We start from the raw sequence: 15865 nt of genomic DNA, 5'->3' as shown, positions 1-15865 counted from the left end.
TGTGCCATCACACCCGGCTAATTTTTTCTATTTTTAGTAGAGACAGGGTCTCACTCTTGCTCAGGCTGGTCTTGAACTTCGGCGCTCAAGCAATCCTCCCGCCTCGGCCTCCTGGAGTGCTAGGATTACAGGCGTGAGCCCCCTCGCCCAGCCCCTTGCAGCCCATTGATGGCAGGTCTGATTACGCATCCGCCTGCCGGACAGCTGCCCACCCAACCAGACTCCCTCCCATTCTGCCTCCTTCCCACCATGCTATGTCCTCAAAGGACTTCTAACGCAGGGGCTACTCCAGGCAAATGCACATGTATTCCTCTAAACTTGAGCCTCTATTTGATCTCTTGCCCTGGGGAGCTGGACCAAGCAAGCCTCCAGGACCTCAACTATCTCCTTAGTTGAACGTTTTGAAGTGAAGGAATCTTCCTCTTTACCCTGGATCCTGCCCCAGAGATTACTCTCAGGACACAGAAGAGGACATGAGAAAAGGTGGGCACCATCTAGGGCTGTTTATAATCTCTTCACTTCTGCTAATGCTCCAGTCCCCATTTCTCTAGGACAGGACCGGCTATGTGCTGCGGTGGCTCTGATTTGCCCCACGTGCCCCGCCGTCCTGTAGTAGCCTTTACTCCAGAGCACCCCTCCCTTTGTAAAATGGGAGTGATAACAGTCTGCTCACCTGAAGGCAGAAGTTGGACCTCTTGAGGTAATTTCCAGACAGAGAAGGAAAGTTGATTGGATGAAAAGTGAGGTATGAACAGAGAGTCAAAGAACGACTATGACAGATATGAAGAAAAGGGGAAACTCATGCCTTAAACACGACTAGGCAAGGGAGATGAGGAAGAAATGAATGTCTTCCCCACCCAGAAGGCTCTGTTCCACCCAACACCCAGGTGTCTAACTAGGGGTCAAAATGTGACACAAACAGCTGGGCACAGTGGCTCACACCTGGAGTCCCAGTGCTTTGGGAGGCTGAGGCCACCAGGTCAAGACCAGCCTGGGCAACATAGAGAGACCCTGTCTCTACAAAAATAAGAAAGAAAAATAAAATTAGCTGGGTGTGGTGGCACACACCTGGAGTCCCAGCTACTCAAGAGGCTGTGGCAGGAGAATCACTTGAGCCCAAGATTTGGAGGCTGCAGTGAGCCATGATCATACCATTGCACTCCAGCCTACTCAAGGAAAAAAAAAAAGTGACACCAGCAATAACTAAGCAGGATAAGGCAACGTGTGGCCCAAAGTTTAAGACAGGGAGTAAGAACGAAAGGGATTCAGAAGAGGGCAGAGCACTCTGAGAAGAGGAAGACAGAGAAGGAATGTTGGAAAGGGTGGGTCCTGGCAAGGAAGCTGAAAGAAGTTGGTCCTTGGCCAGGGAGGGCGGAGAGGACAGTCACACACCCCCTTATGCTGGCCAGAGCAGAGGACCAGTGTCGGTGCTGGCGGGCAACGGAGATGAGGAGTGGCTATGCTGGGTGGAGTCTGACCTGGAGGGCTTTAAATGCAGCTGAGGGGCCGGGCGCGGTGGCTCAAGCCTGTAATCCTAGCACTCTGGGAGGCCGAGGCGGGTGGATCGCTTGAGCCCAGGAGTTTGAGGTTGCTGTGAGCTAGGCTGACGCCATGGCACTCTAGCCCGGGCAACAGAGAGAGACTCTGTCTCAAAAAAAAAAAAAATGCAGCTGAGGAATTCAGACTCTTTCCTGCAGGACGTGGTATGTGGCTAGAGGTTCTGTTACAGGAAATGATGGGATGAAAATGTATGCTAGAAACAGCAGTGAAAGGAGATTTAATTGTATAACTGTCACACTTTTAGACTGCTTTGTTTTTTAACCCATGCAGGTATGTTTCAACTTAAAAACTAATACATTGTTAAAGCGATTGAAAATATCACGTGGAATTTATGCCCATACCTTTGAAAAATTAAAAAATAGGAACAGCCAAGCAACATTGTAGAATATGGAAGGAAACCACGGAGGGATGGCCTGGGGGGACGGATGTGAACTGGCTTTGACGTTTCCTAGCTGCAGCCTTCTCAGGGAGTTACTTCACCTTTCCAAGGCTCGGTTTCCTTTATAATGAAGCTATGGTACCCACCTAATAGAATGGTTGTGAAGATTAAATAAGATAATGATATCAAATGCCCTAGTTAGTGTTCGATGAATGTATAAATAACAAATCAAGAAGCTGCTCTGGGCCAGGCATGGAGGCTCACACCTGTAATCCCAGCACTCTGGGTGGCCAAAGTGGGAGGATCACTTGAGCTCAGGAGTTCAAGACCAGCCTGAACAAGAGCAAGACTCCATCTCTACCAAAAATAGAAAAAATTATCTGAGCAACTAAAAATAGAAACAAAAAATTAGCTGGGTGTGGTGACGACCACCTGTAGTCCCAGCTACTCGGGAGGCTGAGGCAGGAGAATTGCTCAAGCCCAGGAGTTTGAGGTTGCTGTGAGCTAGGCTGACGCCACGGCACTCTAGCCCAGGTGACAGAGCAAGACTTTGTCTCAAAGAAAAAAAAAAAAAAAAAACAGAAAAGAAGCTGCTCTGGTACAACAGGGCCTGCACTACTGTGGGGACAGTAGAAACAGAGGGAAGGGGATAGTCTGGGCATCATTTGAAAAGCAGGACAAGCTGAGCTGCTTGGCAGTAGGGACTGCAGGAGAAGAACACCCACAGATAAAGTGGGGGTCTCTCCCTCGGGACCGTGGTAAGTGACACACTATAATCACAACTAAATTTCATGTCTCCAAGCACATCCTCAGCCCTACTTTCCTGAAATCCCTTCCTCACAGAACTGCGCAGAGAAAACTTCTTCCACAAATGGCCAGAAGATGTCACTGCAGACAGTCCCATCCACACTGCCTTCCTCATCTTGCCATCTGTGAAAGAAAAGGTCCATTGTGGCTTTCTATTAAATACCTAGCTCTCTTTATTCCAGGCTCCTGCTCTGCGTGTGGCCTCTTCTCTGTCTCCTGGGACTGCCCATCCTCCAGGCCCTGCAACCAGCCTGGTGCTTTCCCAGCAACCTGGAGGTGGGCCTGAGCCTTCAAGGCAGCAGGCCCAGCACCGTGCCTGGGTTCTCCACGTGCTTCCTGCTCTCTCTTCATCACCATGTTCATTTAGATTATTTACCAAGACCCATACCCACCCAGTCAACCCACCCAGATCTCCCCTGGCCTCTTGAGTTTCTATGTGTGTAGGGACACCTTATTCCGTCTTTCACACTCTTTGAAATTGGCCCAATTTTCAAATATTAGCATGTAAAGATCCGATGATGCATTAATCTACCTCACTTTCTGAAAATATCAGTGTTTATGATAAAATAATCCCTAAACTTGCCTGTAAGCAGTCCTAGTACATAGGAAGTGATGACCATTCCTGAGCCATGCCAAGTGACTTATGCAGAGGGAATATGTCACAGTCATGGGACTGGACTCTGACAGCTGAGACCTGTAACAAAGAAAAAATATTCCAGGCCAATTTCCCCCTTTGTTCCTACTCATGGCTTCTGTTTGCGACCCTTTTATTCTGTCTCTCATTTGCTTTCTTTTTTTTTTTTTTTTTTTTTTTGAGACAGAGTCTCATTCTGTTGCCCGGGCTAGAGTGAGTGCCGTGGCATCAGCCTAGCTCATAGCAGCCTCAAACTCCTGGACTCAAGCAATCCTTCTGCCTCAGCCTCCTGAGTAGCTGGGACTACAGGCATGTGCCACCATGCCCGGCTAATTTTTTCTATATATATTTTTAGCTGTCCATATAATTTCTTTCTATTTTTTTTAGTAGAGATGGGGGTCTTGCTCTTGCTCAGGCTGGACTTGAACTCCTGAGGTCAAACGATCCAGCCACCTCGGCCTCCCAGAGTGCTAGGATTACAGGCGTGAGCCACTGCGCCCGGCCCCTCATTTGCTTTCAATGTTTAAAAATCAACCTAAGAATAACGTTCAGAACCAATATTTCTACAGGCATCCTTCCCCATGAATAGCCTCAGAGATAAGCCCTAGAGACAAATCTCAGTTTCTAATACTTATCCAAGTAATCTGGGTTCTACTCCCGAGAATAGGGGCTCCAAAAGGAGGTTTGGGAAAGGCATTATTTTAGTGCTTACAAGAAAGGGCTAAGGATCAAGATTCCCAAATCTTTACTCTTTTTGTAATCTGAAGTGATCTCTTAGTAGTTCTGATTCTGTTTACTTTTGTCCTAAGCCATTCCCAAGACCTTAGACCACAGGTGGGGAGAAGTTTCCCCTTCTCCCTGTAGTCTGGTGGTGGATTTGGCAAAGCCCCTGAGGCTAAAAAGGATCATAAGCCCCTCACCTAATTATGGTGCCCAAGAATGGGGACCTCATATCACTCATGTCTCACATCCTGCCAAGTACCAGGCACTTGTGCGGAACTCGCCCTAGTTTTAAGGTCTCCTCATACCCTGACTAAACTCAGAATAAATTTACACCCAAGACAAAAGAGCAAACACACTGGCATGCAGGGGAAGCAACGTGTGTTAAGCCTCCACCATCTTCCTGATCCAACTACTCCTCCCTGAGCACAACAGAACATAAACAATCCTACACACCTACAAATATTACTAGGTTACTGCCAACAAACTATGAAAAGGGAGAGCCAGGAATTGTGGCCAAGGGTGACACGTGCAGGCCGCCTCCTTCCCTCGCAACAGGTTACCCAATCGGCAGACTGGGCATGTGGTTAGGGCACCAGCAAAGCAGGAACATCTCCGAAGATGTTTACTGAAATAATTTGACTTAAAAAATATATGATAAGTAGCCATTGTGAGAAAAATCAGAACTTTGTTGAGCTTGTTATATTTATTTTATAGCATAGTGTTTAAAAATTGCCCTGGGGGAGGAAAAACTCTCCTCTCTGGGCTCAGAGCCCCTAATTCCAACCCTGCCTGTCAGGGGCAGCCCTGCACTTCTTGGATGAACACATCCCACCCCGGCCTCCTGCTAAACAGGAGCAGAGACCCGTGACGCTAAGGGGCTAAGGGAGCAGAAGGTGGGTGCCTTCCCCCAAAGCACCATTAAAACATCACATCGCCAGGCGTGGTGGCCCATGCCTGTAGCCCCAGCTACTCTGGAGGCTAAGGTGGGAGGATCACTTGAGCCCAGGAGTAAGAGACCAGCCTGGGCAACATAGGGAGGCCCTGTCTCACTTTTTAAAAAAAACGACAACAAAAAATTATAATGCCTCAGCTGAAACAGAGGTTGCAAACTCGGAACCTGTGAGCTCTATTTAGCCAAAAGATGCAGAATGCATTTTGTTTGGTTTTCATAATGCTTTAAAATGTGAAAATATTCATATTAAAATCCACTTTCTGTTTTTTAGGGTTTTTTCTTTAACAATGGAAGATCAGTACTAAAAGTGCTGCATGGCAAACATTGTCTGAGCTGAGTCGGAGGAAAGTGCTCTCTGGCCCCAGCTGCTGGAGCACCACCATTACTTCTAGCCGCCCACAGCCTGCTTCGCTCATCTGTGAAACCTGCCTGGCCTGTATGGTCGGCATTTGAGTTTGAGATTTAAAGCTTTGATCCCCATAAAATTGCAGAATTTGTAGCAATGGAAGCACATGAAGGCTTTGACAATCTATTTTCACTTGACTACAAATGAAGGTCCTGACAGCTGTTTTTCCATGGGAAAAGGTCCATAGCATGGCGGCTCAGGTTCTGTGGGGGATATAGACAATTGCTAACCATGGCAGGGGGAAAGAAGACTGAGCCTGAGCTTGAAGCAGAATATGAACTCAGAATTTCACAGCAGGGCTGTCCCTCAGGAGTGCACCTGCCTTGCTTGCCCTTTAGACACTCTGTCCTGCTCCTCTCTCTCCCAGCCTGGCTGCGTTGAGCGATAGGTAGCCTGATTCAGGAGTTCAATTAAACAATTTTGGTTTAATTGGCCAAGCCAATTGGCACAGGCCACCAGCACATAATGTTAAGAAAAGCTGAGGATGTGGGACCACCTGGCTGAACTTGCAGAAAGTCTCCATGGTGCCAGACCACCAGGCACCTGAGGCAGGAAGTTTAGTCCACACTGGGCATTTCCCACCCAGGAAGAGTGCAGAAGGGCCTGCAGTGCCACCATGCCTCGTCGGTGCTCCCTTCCTGTGGGGGTGCTCCTACCCACAGGGAGCCCGGGAGCACCACTGGCCATCCTGTCATTCCCTGTGGCTGCATCCTGGACCCAAACATTGTACAAAGCAGCTTTGAGTTATTATATAACTTATTTATTCTTTTGCCTTCTGAATTAAAAAGAAAAAAAGCCAAATAACATTAAAAATGAGTTTTCTAAGATTTTAACATTTTTTAAATGGTTATGGTTAGCTAAAATGTTTGACAATGAGGAGAGAAATCTAAGGGCCAAAGGGTCCATGAACGTCTTTCTAAATTTTCTTCTCCCCAATCCTGCTCATGGTTCTGATTTCCAAGTATATCATATTTCTTTTTACCCACGTTGTAATGTTTGTTGACTTAAACCACATAGAGCTATAGACGATGGGGAGAAAACCTGTTGGATCACATTATTCAAAACTATCTCTTAGGGTTGCAGGAAAACAAAAGGTACCTCCTTGGGAATTCCCACTGGAGGGACAAGTCATCAAGGCTCAGCACCTCCCAAGTTGTTCAAAAGGCACTACGACAATCAAGGAACTCCTGGGCCTGACTCTTACCACTAGGTGTCACACCTAACAATCAGGAATAAAGACCACTAGGTCGGGAAGGCTATCAGGAATATAAAACCATAATAGAAGGTGCAAAGAAACTTATTCCTGAGATAATTTTTACTTACTGTTTACTCAGGAATCATTTTTATACCTACTGCCAAAAATACTCTTCTGAGCATTTAGAGTTTGACATTTCTGTACATTTTAAAAAGAAGTGAATATCCCCAGACAAGGGAACACCTACCAGCTATTTTACCTAACAGAGTGGAACATACTTTTGAGGATATTCCAGATTATAGTGCATTCAGTGTCATTTTCATGATGTGTTTTCAAAAGTGTTAATACTAAGACTGTCTTGGACAAGTAATTAATATATTGAGATAGAAATTACCTAAACTGCCAGTGGAAGTACCTGGGTAAATTTCTATGCATTTCAGTTTCTTTTCAGGAAAGTAGGAACCATACCTATCTTATAAGATTAGTTCTGAGAACTAATAATGTGATGTGTAACATGTTGGAGTTCTTCCAAAAATTTATACTGTGACATTCCCAAGAGCCATGGTCTTTACAAAGCAGAATTAGACATGCATTTGCAGACAAGTAATATAATTTTTAAGCTGGAAAAGATCTTAAATAGCGTTAAATCCAACCTTATTACAAAAGCAAGTATACCACAAAAAAAGTTAACTGACCTCTCCAACTAGTATGCAGTTAAGTAAAGGTAAAACGTAGAATTGAGATCTCCTACTTCCAGTAGCTGTTTCACCTTGCCTCCAGAGTTGTACATCATAAGCCTGCAGAGACAATGGAGTTGTCTGGAAAGTTTTCATTGTAACATGGGACCATCGCTACCCTGAAATTTTATTTCTTTATTTTACTTTTTCGCCCCTCTCATATTTTCTCTCTCTCTATTGACTCAGATTCCCTACATTCACATATGGGAGAAGGGGATGGAGATTGAAGAGTTGGTTAGTGTGTGGCCAGTCAAGGTAAAGATGATTGCAATAATCACCAGAAATCTCTGCAGAACTACAGAGGCCTCCTGGGGCTAATTCTGAAGAACTCTGACCACAGTTGCTTTATTTTGCCTGGACCACTTCTAGAAGTAGATGAATTCAATCCATGGCTTGCAGGCTGGGAGGTGGGGGTGGGGCAGGGAGCGTAAACTCTGTTTCTGCAGGTGAAACCAGAGGATGGTGAGCCCAAGTTCCTTTTTCCCCAGAGGGGCTACCCAGATTGCATGGATAGGTCCAACTGCTGCCTTCCCCCTGAGCAAGGGAGCCAGGAGGAGCCAGCAAGGGCAGGAAGGGGGCAATCATTAAGGCTGCTTTGAGCCTCTGGCCGGGCGCCCAGCAACTACTTTCTTAGCCATCCTCAAGGTCCAATCTTGGATAAGGCACTAACTATTCAATTCATTCTTTAGCCTCCTTCTTCAAATGCTCCTGGAAAATCGCTCAGCTGGGCATCCAGCTCAGGATCCACGCTCTGCAGCAGCACAATGTCAACCAGAGAGCATGCACTCAATACTTTGTCATTGCAAGGTATCTACAACCTCTCCTACAAAGATTAACACCTTGCTTTACTTAAAAAAAAAAAAAATGGTTCTATTTGGCACTTTTCCCCATACAGTGCTAGAGAGTTGCCCTTCCCCCAGTCCACAGGATTGTTAATCCCTAGGAAATGATTCGAAGGTTCTCCAAGCATTTGGGCTTTAACGCCAAAGCTTTCACAACTTCTACCTGAGAGAGAAGGGGGGGGAGCTAAATGTCTCTGCATTGCAGAAAGCCTGGTATTGACAGAAATACAGAGGTGGTCTGCGACCTTCTACCTACTAGTGCGTCCTTCCCCTCAGAGAAAAGTCTGGGGAAACCAAATCCTTAAACCCAGCCATCATTTCCACTTTTGCGTTTTCAAAAGATCAAAAAACGGAAAGGACCGGCAGGTTGGCAAACCCCAAAGAGGAACCGCCCATCAGGTCTGAGTTCCTGGGATCTCAGCAGCCGGGGACCCCAAATCAAATCGACCGTGGGAAACCCCAGGGAAAGAAGTTTTCTTGCAGAGGGATAGGATTACTGAGTGCAGGCTGCAGGGAAGTACCCGGGGGGAGGGGGCCTCGTCGGAAGGACTTTCCAGCCACTCAGCGCTCATCAAAAAGTTCCCTGTACATGACCCCAGTGGCTCATCGCAGGGAGTTTCTCTGATGAACCCCAGCTCAGGGTTTAGGCTTCTTTTTCCCCCTAGCAGAGGACGAGGCAGGTTCTCTTTTCTGGTCTGACTGGCTTGGAAATTCCCCACGCCTGACCCCGCCCCAGAGAAATCCCCTGCCAGAGCTTATAGGGCGCCGCGGCGGCGCTGCCGAGCCCACAACAGCGCGAGTCCGCCGTCCGCCCGCCCGCCAGCGCCACCGCCACCGCCACCGCGAGCAGCAGCGGAGCAGCAGCGGCCGAGCGCCTCCGGGAGCAGCGCCTGCAGCTTTCTCTGCGCCATGTTCCAGCCGGCCGAGCACGCCCCGGAGTGGGCCATGGAGATGCCCCGGGATGGGCTGAAGAAGGAGCGGCTGCTGGACGACCGCCACGACAGCGGCCTGGACTCCATGAAGGATGAGGAATACGAGCAGATGGTGAAGGAGCTCCGGGAGATCCGCCTGGAGCCGCAGGAGGTGCCGCGCGGCGCCGAGCCCTGGAAGCAGCAGCTCACCGAGGACGGAGACTCGTAAGTGTCGCGGGCCCGCGTGGCGGGGGTCTAGAGAAGGGGGGCCGGGCGTGTGAGCCGGGTAGGGGCGCCGGGCCTGCAGCCGGAGCCGGGGGACTCGCGCTGCAGCTGGGCCACCGCCGTAGCGCCCCGGACTCATGCACCGACCTGGGCCCCTGCAGAGTCGCAGGGCTGCGCGGGGGATGGGGGGGAGGGACCCCGCGGGGTCGCGGCCGGGCACCTCTCCGTTACTGCTGAGGTGCCACGCACACCCCCACCCCACCCCACCACCCCCGGCCGGGGGCGGGGCGGCGGCCGGGGACGCGAAGTCCCGGGTTGCATAAGGGAGGGCGGGAGTTTCTGGGCCGCTGGCTGGCGCCGAGCAGCCGGGAGGGGAAGTACAGGGCGTTCCGACCCGGCGGGAGGGCGGGGCGGTCTGGCCGGCGCCCGCCGAGAAGGGGGGGGTGGCCCGGAAAGTCCCTGGGCGCCTGCCAGGAACACTCAGCTCATAATAACCTCGCGGAAAACACCGCGGCCTCGGCCTCCAGAAACCCCGGCCTTGCGCAATCCCCCGCAGCCCGCGCCTCCCTGGGCCCCAGCCAGTGCACTCACCACCCCTGGGGGTTTTTCCCTCTCTTCCCCACAGGTTCCTGCACTTGGCCATCATCCATGAAGAAAAGGCACTGACCATGGAAGTGATCCGCCAGGTGAAGGGAGACCTGGCCTTCCTCAACTTCCAAAACAACCTGCAGCAGGTGCGCCGCTTGCCTAGCCCTGTGTTCTCTGCACCCGTGATGGGGCTGGATATGGCACAGTCGCCCCCAGACCATTTCTGAATGAACCATCACTGGTCATTATCTGCCCTGGCCTTTTACACTCAAATCAGCCAACAGCCCAGAGAGTGGAGAAAATTCCACTGATTTGGTGAGGTCTTTATGACCCAGCTGGAGCCCCCATATCTGCCAGCCGCTTGTACCTGTGTGGGAGGAGCGGGACCCACAACCAGGACATGTCTGGGGGTCAAGGGAACTCGGATTGTGGGTTTGGTCCATGACTTACTCTCTTTCTGTTCTTTCTTCCATTTGTAGACTCCACTCCACTTGGCTGTGATCACCAACCAGCCAGAAATTGCTGAGGCACTTCTGGAAGCTGGCTGTGATCCTGAGCTCCGAGACTTTCGAGGAAATACCCCCCTACACCTTGCCTGTGAGCAAGGCTGCCTGGCCAGCGTGGGAGTCCTCACGCAGACCTGCACCACCCAGCACCTCCACTCCATCCTGCAGGCCACCAACTACAATGGTATGTGTGCCTGCCCCACCCGTCAGAGGGCAGGTGACATGGAGAAGGGGAGGGATGACTTAAGGAATCCAGGCAAGAGCTTAAACTCCCAGTGTGTGAGAAAGGTTGACAAAATATGTATGCAAAATGCCTATCTGATGCCCTTATAAAGTTCATTCAGAACCCAGATTTTGGGTTCTTAAAATTCAGTAGACATAACTATTTGTCCTATGAAAGGATGGGTGAAAGGTTCTGCTTTGGGTGTGAGGGTTGAAACAGGTGGTTATACTTTTTTTTTTGTTCTTACTAGGCCACACGTGTCTGCATTTAGCCTCTATCCATGGCTACCTGGGCATCGTGGAGCTTTTGGTGTCTTTGGGTGCTGATGTCAATGCGCAGGTGAGTACTTCCTGTCTCCAGAGGGAATGAGTCAAGTTCCGTCTCAATAATACTTGACATGCCCTTGCTGCAAGCAGAAATTCCAAACTCAGCCTGAGCATCTCATTCTTTTTGGTTTCAGGAGCCCTGTAACGGCCGGACTGCCCTCCACCTCGCAGTGGACCTGCAGAATCCTGACCTGGTGTCGCTCCTGTTGAAGTGTGGGGCTGACGTCAACAGAGTTACCTACCAGGGCTACTCCCCGTACCAGCTCACCTGGGGCCGCCCAAGCACCCGGATACAGCAGCAGCTGGGCCAGCTGACTCTAGAAAACCTTCAGATGCTGCCAGAGAGTGAGGATGAGGAGAGCTATGATACGGAGTCTGAGTTCACGGAGGATGAGGTGAGTTTCTCTTAACTTCAGCACTCTGCAAAAAATGAGTGGCCCTTCTCCCTCCACCCTCCCAGGCCTCTAGAGCTAGTCTTTATATCCTAGGATGTCAACATAATGAAGCTCTCAAACTTCAGTGTGTATAACCAGTATCCCAAGGGTTTGTTTTTTAATAGCTTACGCTTTCTTAAGGAGAGGAGCATTGAAGGAAAACTCCCTCATCCTGTAAAGTCCATTCTATTTGGGTTATGGAGAATGGAGTCCAAGAATACTTGGCGTTATTTCCAGTAGCAGCTTCCCCATCATCCCAACAACCTTGGCAAAGCTCTGGAAATCTAACATGTCTTTTTTCCCTCTTGTTTTTAGCTGCCCTACGATGACTGTGTGTTTGGAGGCCAGCGCCTGACGTTATGAGCAGAAAGGGTCTAAAAGAACATAGACTTGTATATTTGTACAAAAAGAGTTTTATTTTTCTAAAAAAAGAAAAAAGAAAAAAATTCGAAGGGTGTACTACAACCACACTGCACACGGCCTGGCCTGAGACATTTTACTGTGGTGGATCAGCCTTCATTTTGTTACTTTTGTGAACTTTGGGGGACAAGAAGGGTCACTGGAATTCAAAGAAAACCTCTTTTAAACTTTTAGGGGGGTTTTGAAGAAGGTTATCCATATTTGGTGAAAGGACCACATTTTATTTATTGTGCTTTTGATTGAACCGCCATGGATTTGGTGGCTGCCCCCAGTTGTATCCTGTGGCATGTAACAGCCAGGTGTGTTGTCAAACCTGTCAGTGGTGTGGGCTAGAAGTGGCTGCCTATCAAGGTTCGCGTTACCCTCCTGTAAATAGTGTACATAGTGTATTTGTCGGTAATTATTTTGGTACTTCTAAGATGTATATTTATTAAACAAGTTTTTATGAACAGTTATCCTGATCATTTTCTTCCACCTAAAGTGGGACTCCTGTTCTGAGAGTCCACGGAGGTGGAGAGTCATGGGGGAGGCTTTACCACAGCTGTTAGGGAACTCTTTTGAGAGCAGCTTCTCACACAGTGTACCCAGCCGCCAACGAAACTCTGCAGGCAGCCCCTGGGCCTGGTGTGTGGGAGGAAGGCTGTTGTCACCCTGATAGGAAATACCAGTTATTAGGCTTGGGGTGGCAAAAGCTGCTTGGCCTGTGGCTGGAAGGCTCTCCATTGTCATTCCCAGTCATCCCTTTGATCTAAGCTATTCCAGGACCCTAACTTTCTCTTTAGGAAATTACTTTGGCCAAGTGAAATAAGTTGAATTCATATCTTACAGAGCTAGGGAAGATCTCACCTATAATCCTGGACATTCCTAATGCCTTGGGCTCAGAAATGGGACTGCACTGACATTTGGTAGCAGGTGTTCACCTCAGCCCTAGTTTTCTCATTATTACCTGGCTATGAATATTGCGTAAGACAATCCACGTAAAAAGTATAGCAGAGTGCCAGGCAAATAAAAATACAAGCTACACGACAGCCCATATTTCCCACGGGGAGAGACAAGTCCAGAGATAATGTCCTGTCCAGGGTCACCTTGCAGGAGAGCTAAGTGGTTGACTTATTTAATAGACTCCTGGTTTCAGGTGCTTAAACATTTTTTAAATGCATCCCATCCTTAAATCTACCTATTTTGTTAATGGCTGTAGTATCAAAGTGATGTTAAAGGCTTAAAGAGTCTTCATTAATTCAATCAGTTTGTTGATTGTACTGAATGATTCTACAGAAGCAGATTTCACAGGAAATCAGTAACTTGTGAAATTTGGGTTTACATACATGTATCTTGATGTTTTCATCCCTAGAACACATCTCTTGCCCAGGCAGAAAGAGGAGTAGGGTAAGGGCATTCTAGGAAATGCAGAGTGGTGTAGAAATGCAATTCATGTGCTTGGCTTCTACGTAGGAAAGCATTTCACTGTTACCTTATGTTATCCCTTTCCCGGTCCACAATGATGTCAAATGAATATGATGGTCACCTTTGTCTTAGACCAAAAAGAAGCCAACACTGAGTGAGTCTTCCATATACAAAGAGCATTAACTGTAAACTGGCCAAAGCCAGCTCTGCCCCACTCCTGCAGCCTCAATGCATCTGGAACCAAGCACTGGTGGCCACTCTAGCAGCCTTGTTCTCTGCCAAAGTACCCCAGGCTCTTCCCTGAAACTCCTTGTCCATCCCAGAGCACCTCAACACAGGTGTTAAATGATCCAAAGCATGAATTAGGTCCAGCTCCAGCTCTTGGCTGATAAGGGGAAGAGGTAAGGTGGGAGTGGGGGAGATAGCGCTCCCCAATTTTGGACTGATGCCTTTAGTGCTTCCTACTCGGTCAGACATGGCACTTCCTCCCTCTGCAAAGGTGTTACATCTGTGCCAGTTCACCCACGTACACTGTCTAGTTCTGTGGCCCACCCCTCCTCGGCCTCCTTAGCAAGTGGTCTTTTTTGGCACCAGAGACGGGTTTCGTGGAAGACAATTTGCAATTTTTCCTTGGGGGTGGGGGAGGGTAGAGTTCTGCAGCTGGTCCCTAACGGTCTGCCTTTGGGGACCGCAGTCCTTAGCACGACCAGCTCTTGTGTAGGGGCATTGCCCCCACATGGTCACGGCAGGGAAGAGCCTCTTCTCGCCCAGGGGGGCCCAGGCTCCCACCTTTCTAGGCTTCAGCTTTTCTTCTCAGGACCTTGACCCGCAGGGTGGGCTCTGTCATCTGCATGAATCTGCGGGTAGCAGGGCCCAGGTAAGGGCTGAAATCTGCCCCAGTTCCTTGCCCTCCAGTTCTCCCCATTTCTCATCTCCTTTCTTTTCTTTTTAATCTGCTTTCTTTCTTTCTGCCAGTGGTTGGGTGGCTGGAACCTGGAGTTCCCTCAAGGAAAATTTTAGAACAGAAACATTCTAATCTGTAGAATGTCTTCTGCAAATTTCCAAGCAAACAAGAAGAAAAGTTTCCAAAGAAAGCAGTTCAGCAGACCGAGCGCCTTCTTTTACACACTTCGATGTTCTCCAAGAGCTAGAGGCCCTGTCGGGACAGGCAGAAGTGCAGGAGCCTTGGGAAAGAGGGAAGTGATCTCCGCAGGGGAAATAAAAGTCACGTCAGCAACTTCCTTGAATTTAGTTCCTGGATTCCTTATGCCTGCGTCGTCCATCAGGATAAATGGCCCTTATAGGTCACGTGTACCAAGTCCCCCAGAAGGAAGGGTTTTTCTTTAAAGAGGGAACAAACTCTGGTCTGAGCAATTTGAAGACCTTCCTCTGAGGGCTGGAAATGCCAGGGCCCGGTCCTTGGGGGGATTTGCATTGACACGTCAACTGCTCCTGGAAGTGATTAAGTGGTGACAGTTGGAACTGAGTCCTCAGTCCGTGAGATGGGTCTTCCTTCCAGCTCCACCCTCCTCCCTCAGATTTTCACATACTTGCCTTAGGTGTAGCTGCAGTTCATTTGGCAAGAAAGGTCTGAGTTGTCGAACTGCAGTCAGAAACGTGCCCAAGAAGCACTCCCCCACCTCCCTCGGGGACCTGCACAAGACTATCCCAGGTCTTTTCCCCATTTAAAGGGAGCATGAGAGAAACTGAAACTGGATATTTACATGTGTTTCCCTAAGTGGGACTCAGTCCCATTCATTCATTAGAAACAACTATTGTTCTCCAGGCCCCTTGCCAAGGGCTGGAGACACTAAGAGGAATAAGTCATGGCCTCTGCCTCAAAAAGCTCCTTGCTTAGGTGGAGAGGGGGACAGAGGAGCATGCGAGCATGAGTAGGACCGTATGGAAAGATGAATGCCCAGGGAATGGAGGGAGCGCAGGGCACAGGCACCCAGGGCAGAATGCGGGGTGGATAAATAGCAGGTACCCAGGCAGCTACTTACCCTGACATCCCAGCTGGGATTAAATGAGCAGCAGGCTACACCATTCATTTTCTTCTTATTATTTTTTTTTATAGAACGCTTGACAAATTTGCGTGTCATCCTTGTGCAGGGGCCATGCTAATCTTCTCTATGTAGTTCCAATTTTAGTATATGTGCTAACAAAGCAAGCACTAAACCATTCATTTTTGCATCTGTGTGTGATCCTAGATTCCAGAACTTAGCCTGAAAGAAATCTGCCACCAATCTTTGAATTTATGACAAACAATGTGGTTACCTTAGTCCAGAACTTGTCAAATTCAATGTGCACACCGAATCGCCTAGAGATCTTGTTGAAATGCAGATTCTGCTTCAATCCATTTGAGGCTGGCCTGAGATTCTGCATGTCTAACTTGTTCCAAGAGTGCTGTTGGTTTGGGATCACACTTGGAGGAACTAGGCCTTAGACAATGCTCTCTGTGTCCCCCTGGGAACCGCTGCAACCTGGGACAAGCACATCAGGTAACGTAAGTATTTTGAACAATAGGGCTGGATCTTGGGCACTGATGCTAACATAGGGGCAAGGCCAACGAACCCGCTCCCAAATCAGGTAA

General features: G+C 48.8%; 1 protein-coding gene and 1 non-coding gene across 2 annotated transcripts; one reads left to right on the top strand and one right to left on the bottom strand.

Annotated features, from left to right (window-relative positions):
* The first annotated feature begins 9022 nt into the window (after nucleotides 1-9022).
* Nucleotides 9023-12313, top strand: NFKBIA (NFKB inhibitor alpha). The gene is made up of 6 exons (XM_069464200.1): nucleotides 9023-9371; nucleotides 9997-10105; nucleotides 10439-10649; nucleotides 10939-11027; nucleotides 11149-11409; nucleotides 11764-12313. The coding sequence occupies exons 1-6, from the start codon at nucleotides 9145-9147 to the stop codon at nucleotides 11809-11811; spliced, it is 945 nt and encodes a 314-aa protein (XP_069320301.1). The 5' UTR covers nucleotides 9023-9144; the 3' UTR covers nucleotides 11812-12313.
* Nucleotides 12314-15339: 3026 nt separating this feature from the next.
* Nucleotides 15340-15446, bottom strand: LOC138381031 (U6 spliceosomal RNA). Its single transcript, XR_011232985.1, has one exon. It is a non-coding gene; the product is annotated as a U6 spliceosomal RNA (small nuclear RNA).
* Between the last annotated feature and the right edge of the window lie 419 nt (nucleotides 15447-15865).

The sequence above is a fragment of the Eulemur rufifrons genome, chromosome 2 (assembly GCF_041146395.1).
Source record: "Eulemur rufifrons isolate Redbay chromosome 2, OSU_ERuf_1, whole genome shotgun sequence".
Classification (NCBI taxonomy): Eukaryota; Metazoa; Chordata; class Mammalia; order Primates; family Lemuridae; genus Eulemur; species Eulemur rufifrons.
The sequence above is the reverse complement of the archived record's forward strand: the minus strand, read 5'-3'. Positions and strand labels throughout refer to the sequence as shown.

What these genes read in the sequence shown, in the direction of transcription:
- NFKBIA (XM_069464200.1), top strand. Translation starts at nt 9,145, where the DNA reads ATGTTCCAGCCGGCCGAGCACGCCCCGGAGTGGGCCATGGAGATGCCC. An exon ending in TCCAAAACAACCTGCAGCAG is followed by an intron (nt 10,106 to 10,438) that starts GTGCGCCGCTTG and finishes TTCCATTTGTAG; the next exon opens with ACTCCACTCCACTTGGCTGT. An exon ending in CTGAGTTCACGGAGGATGAG is followed by an intron (nt 11,410 to 11,763) that starts GTGAGTTTCTCT and finishes TCTTGTTTTTAG; the next exon opens with CTGCCCTACGATGACTGTGT.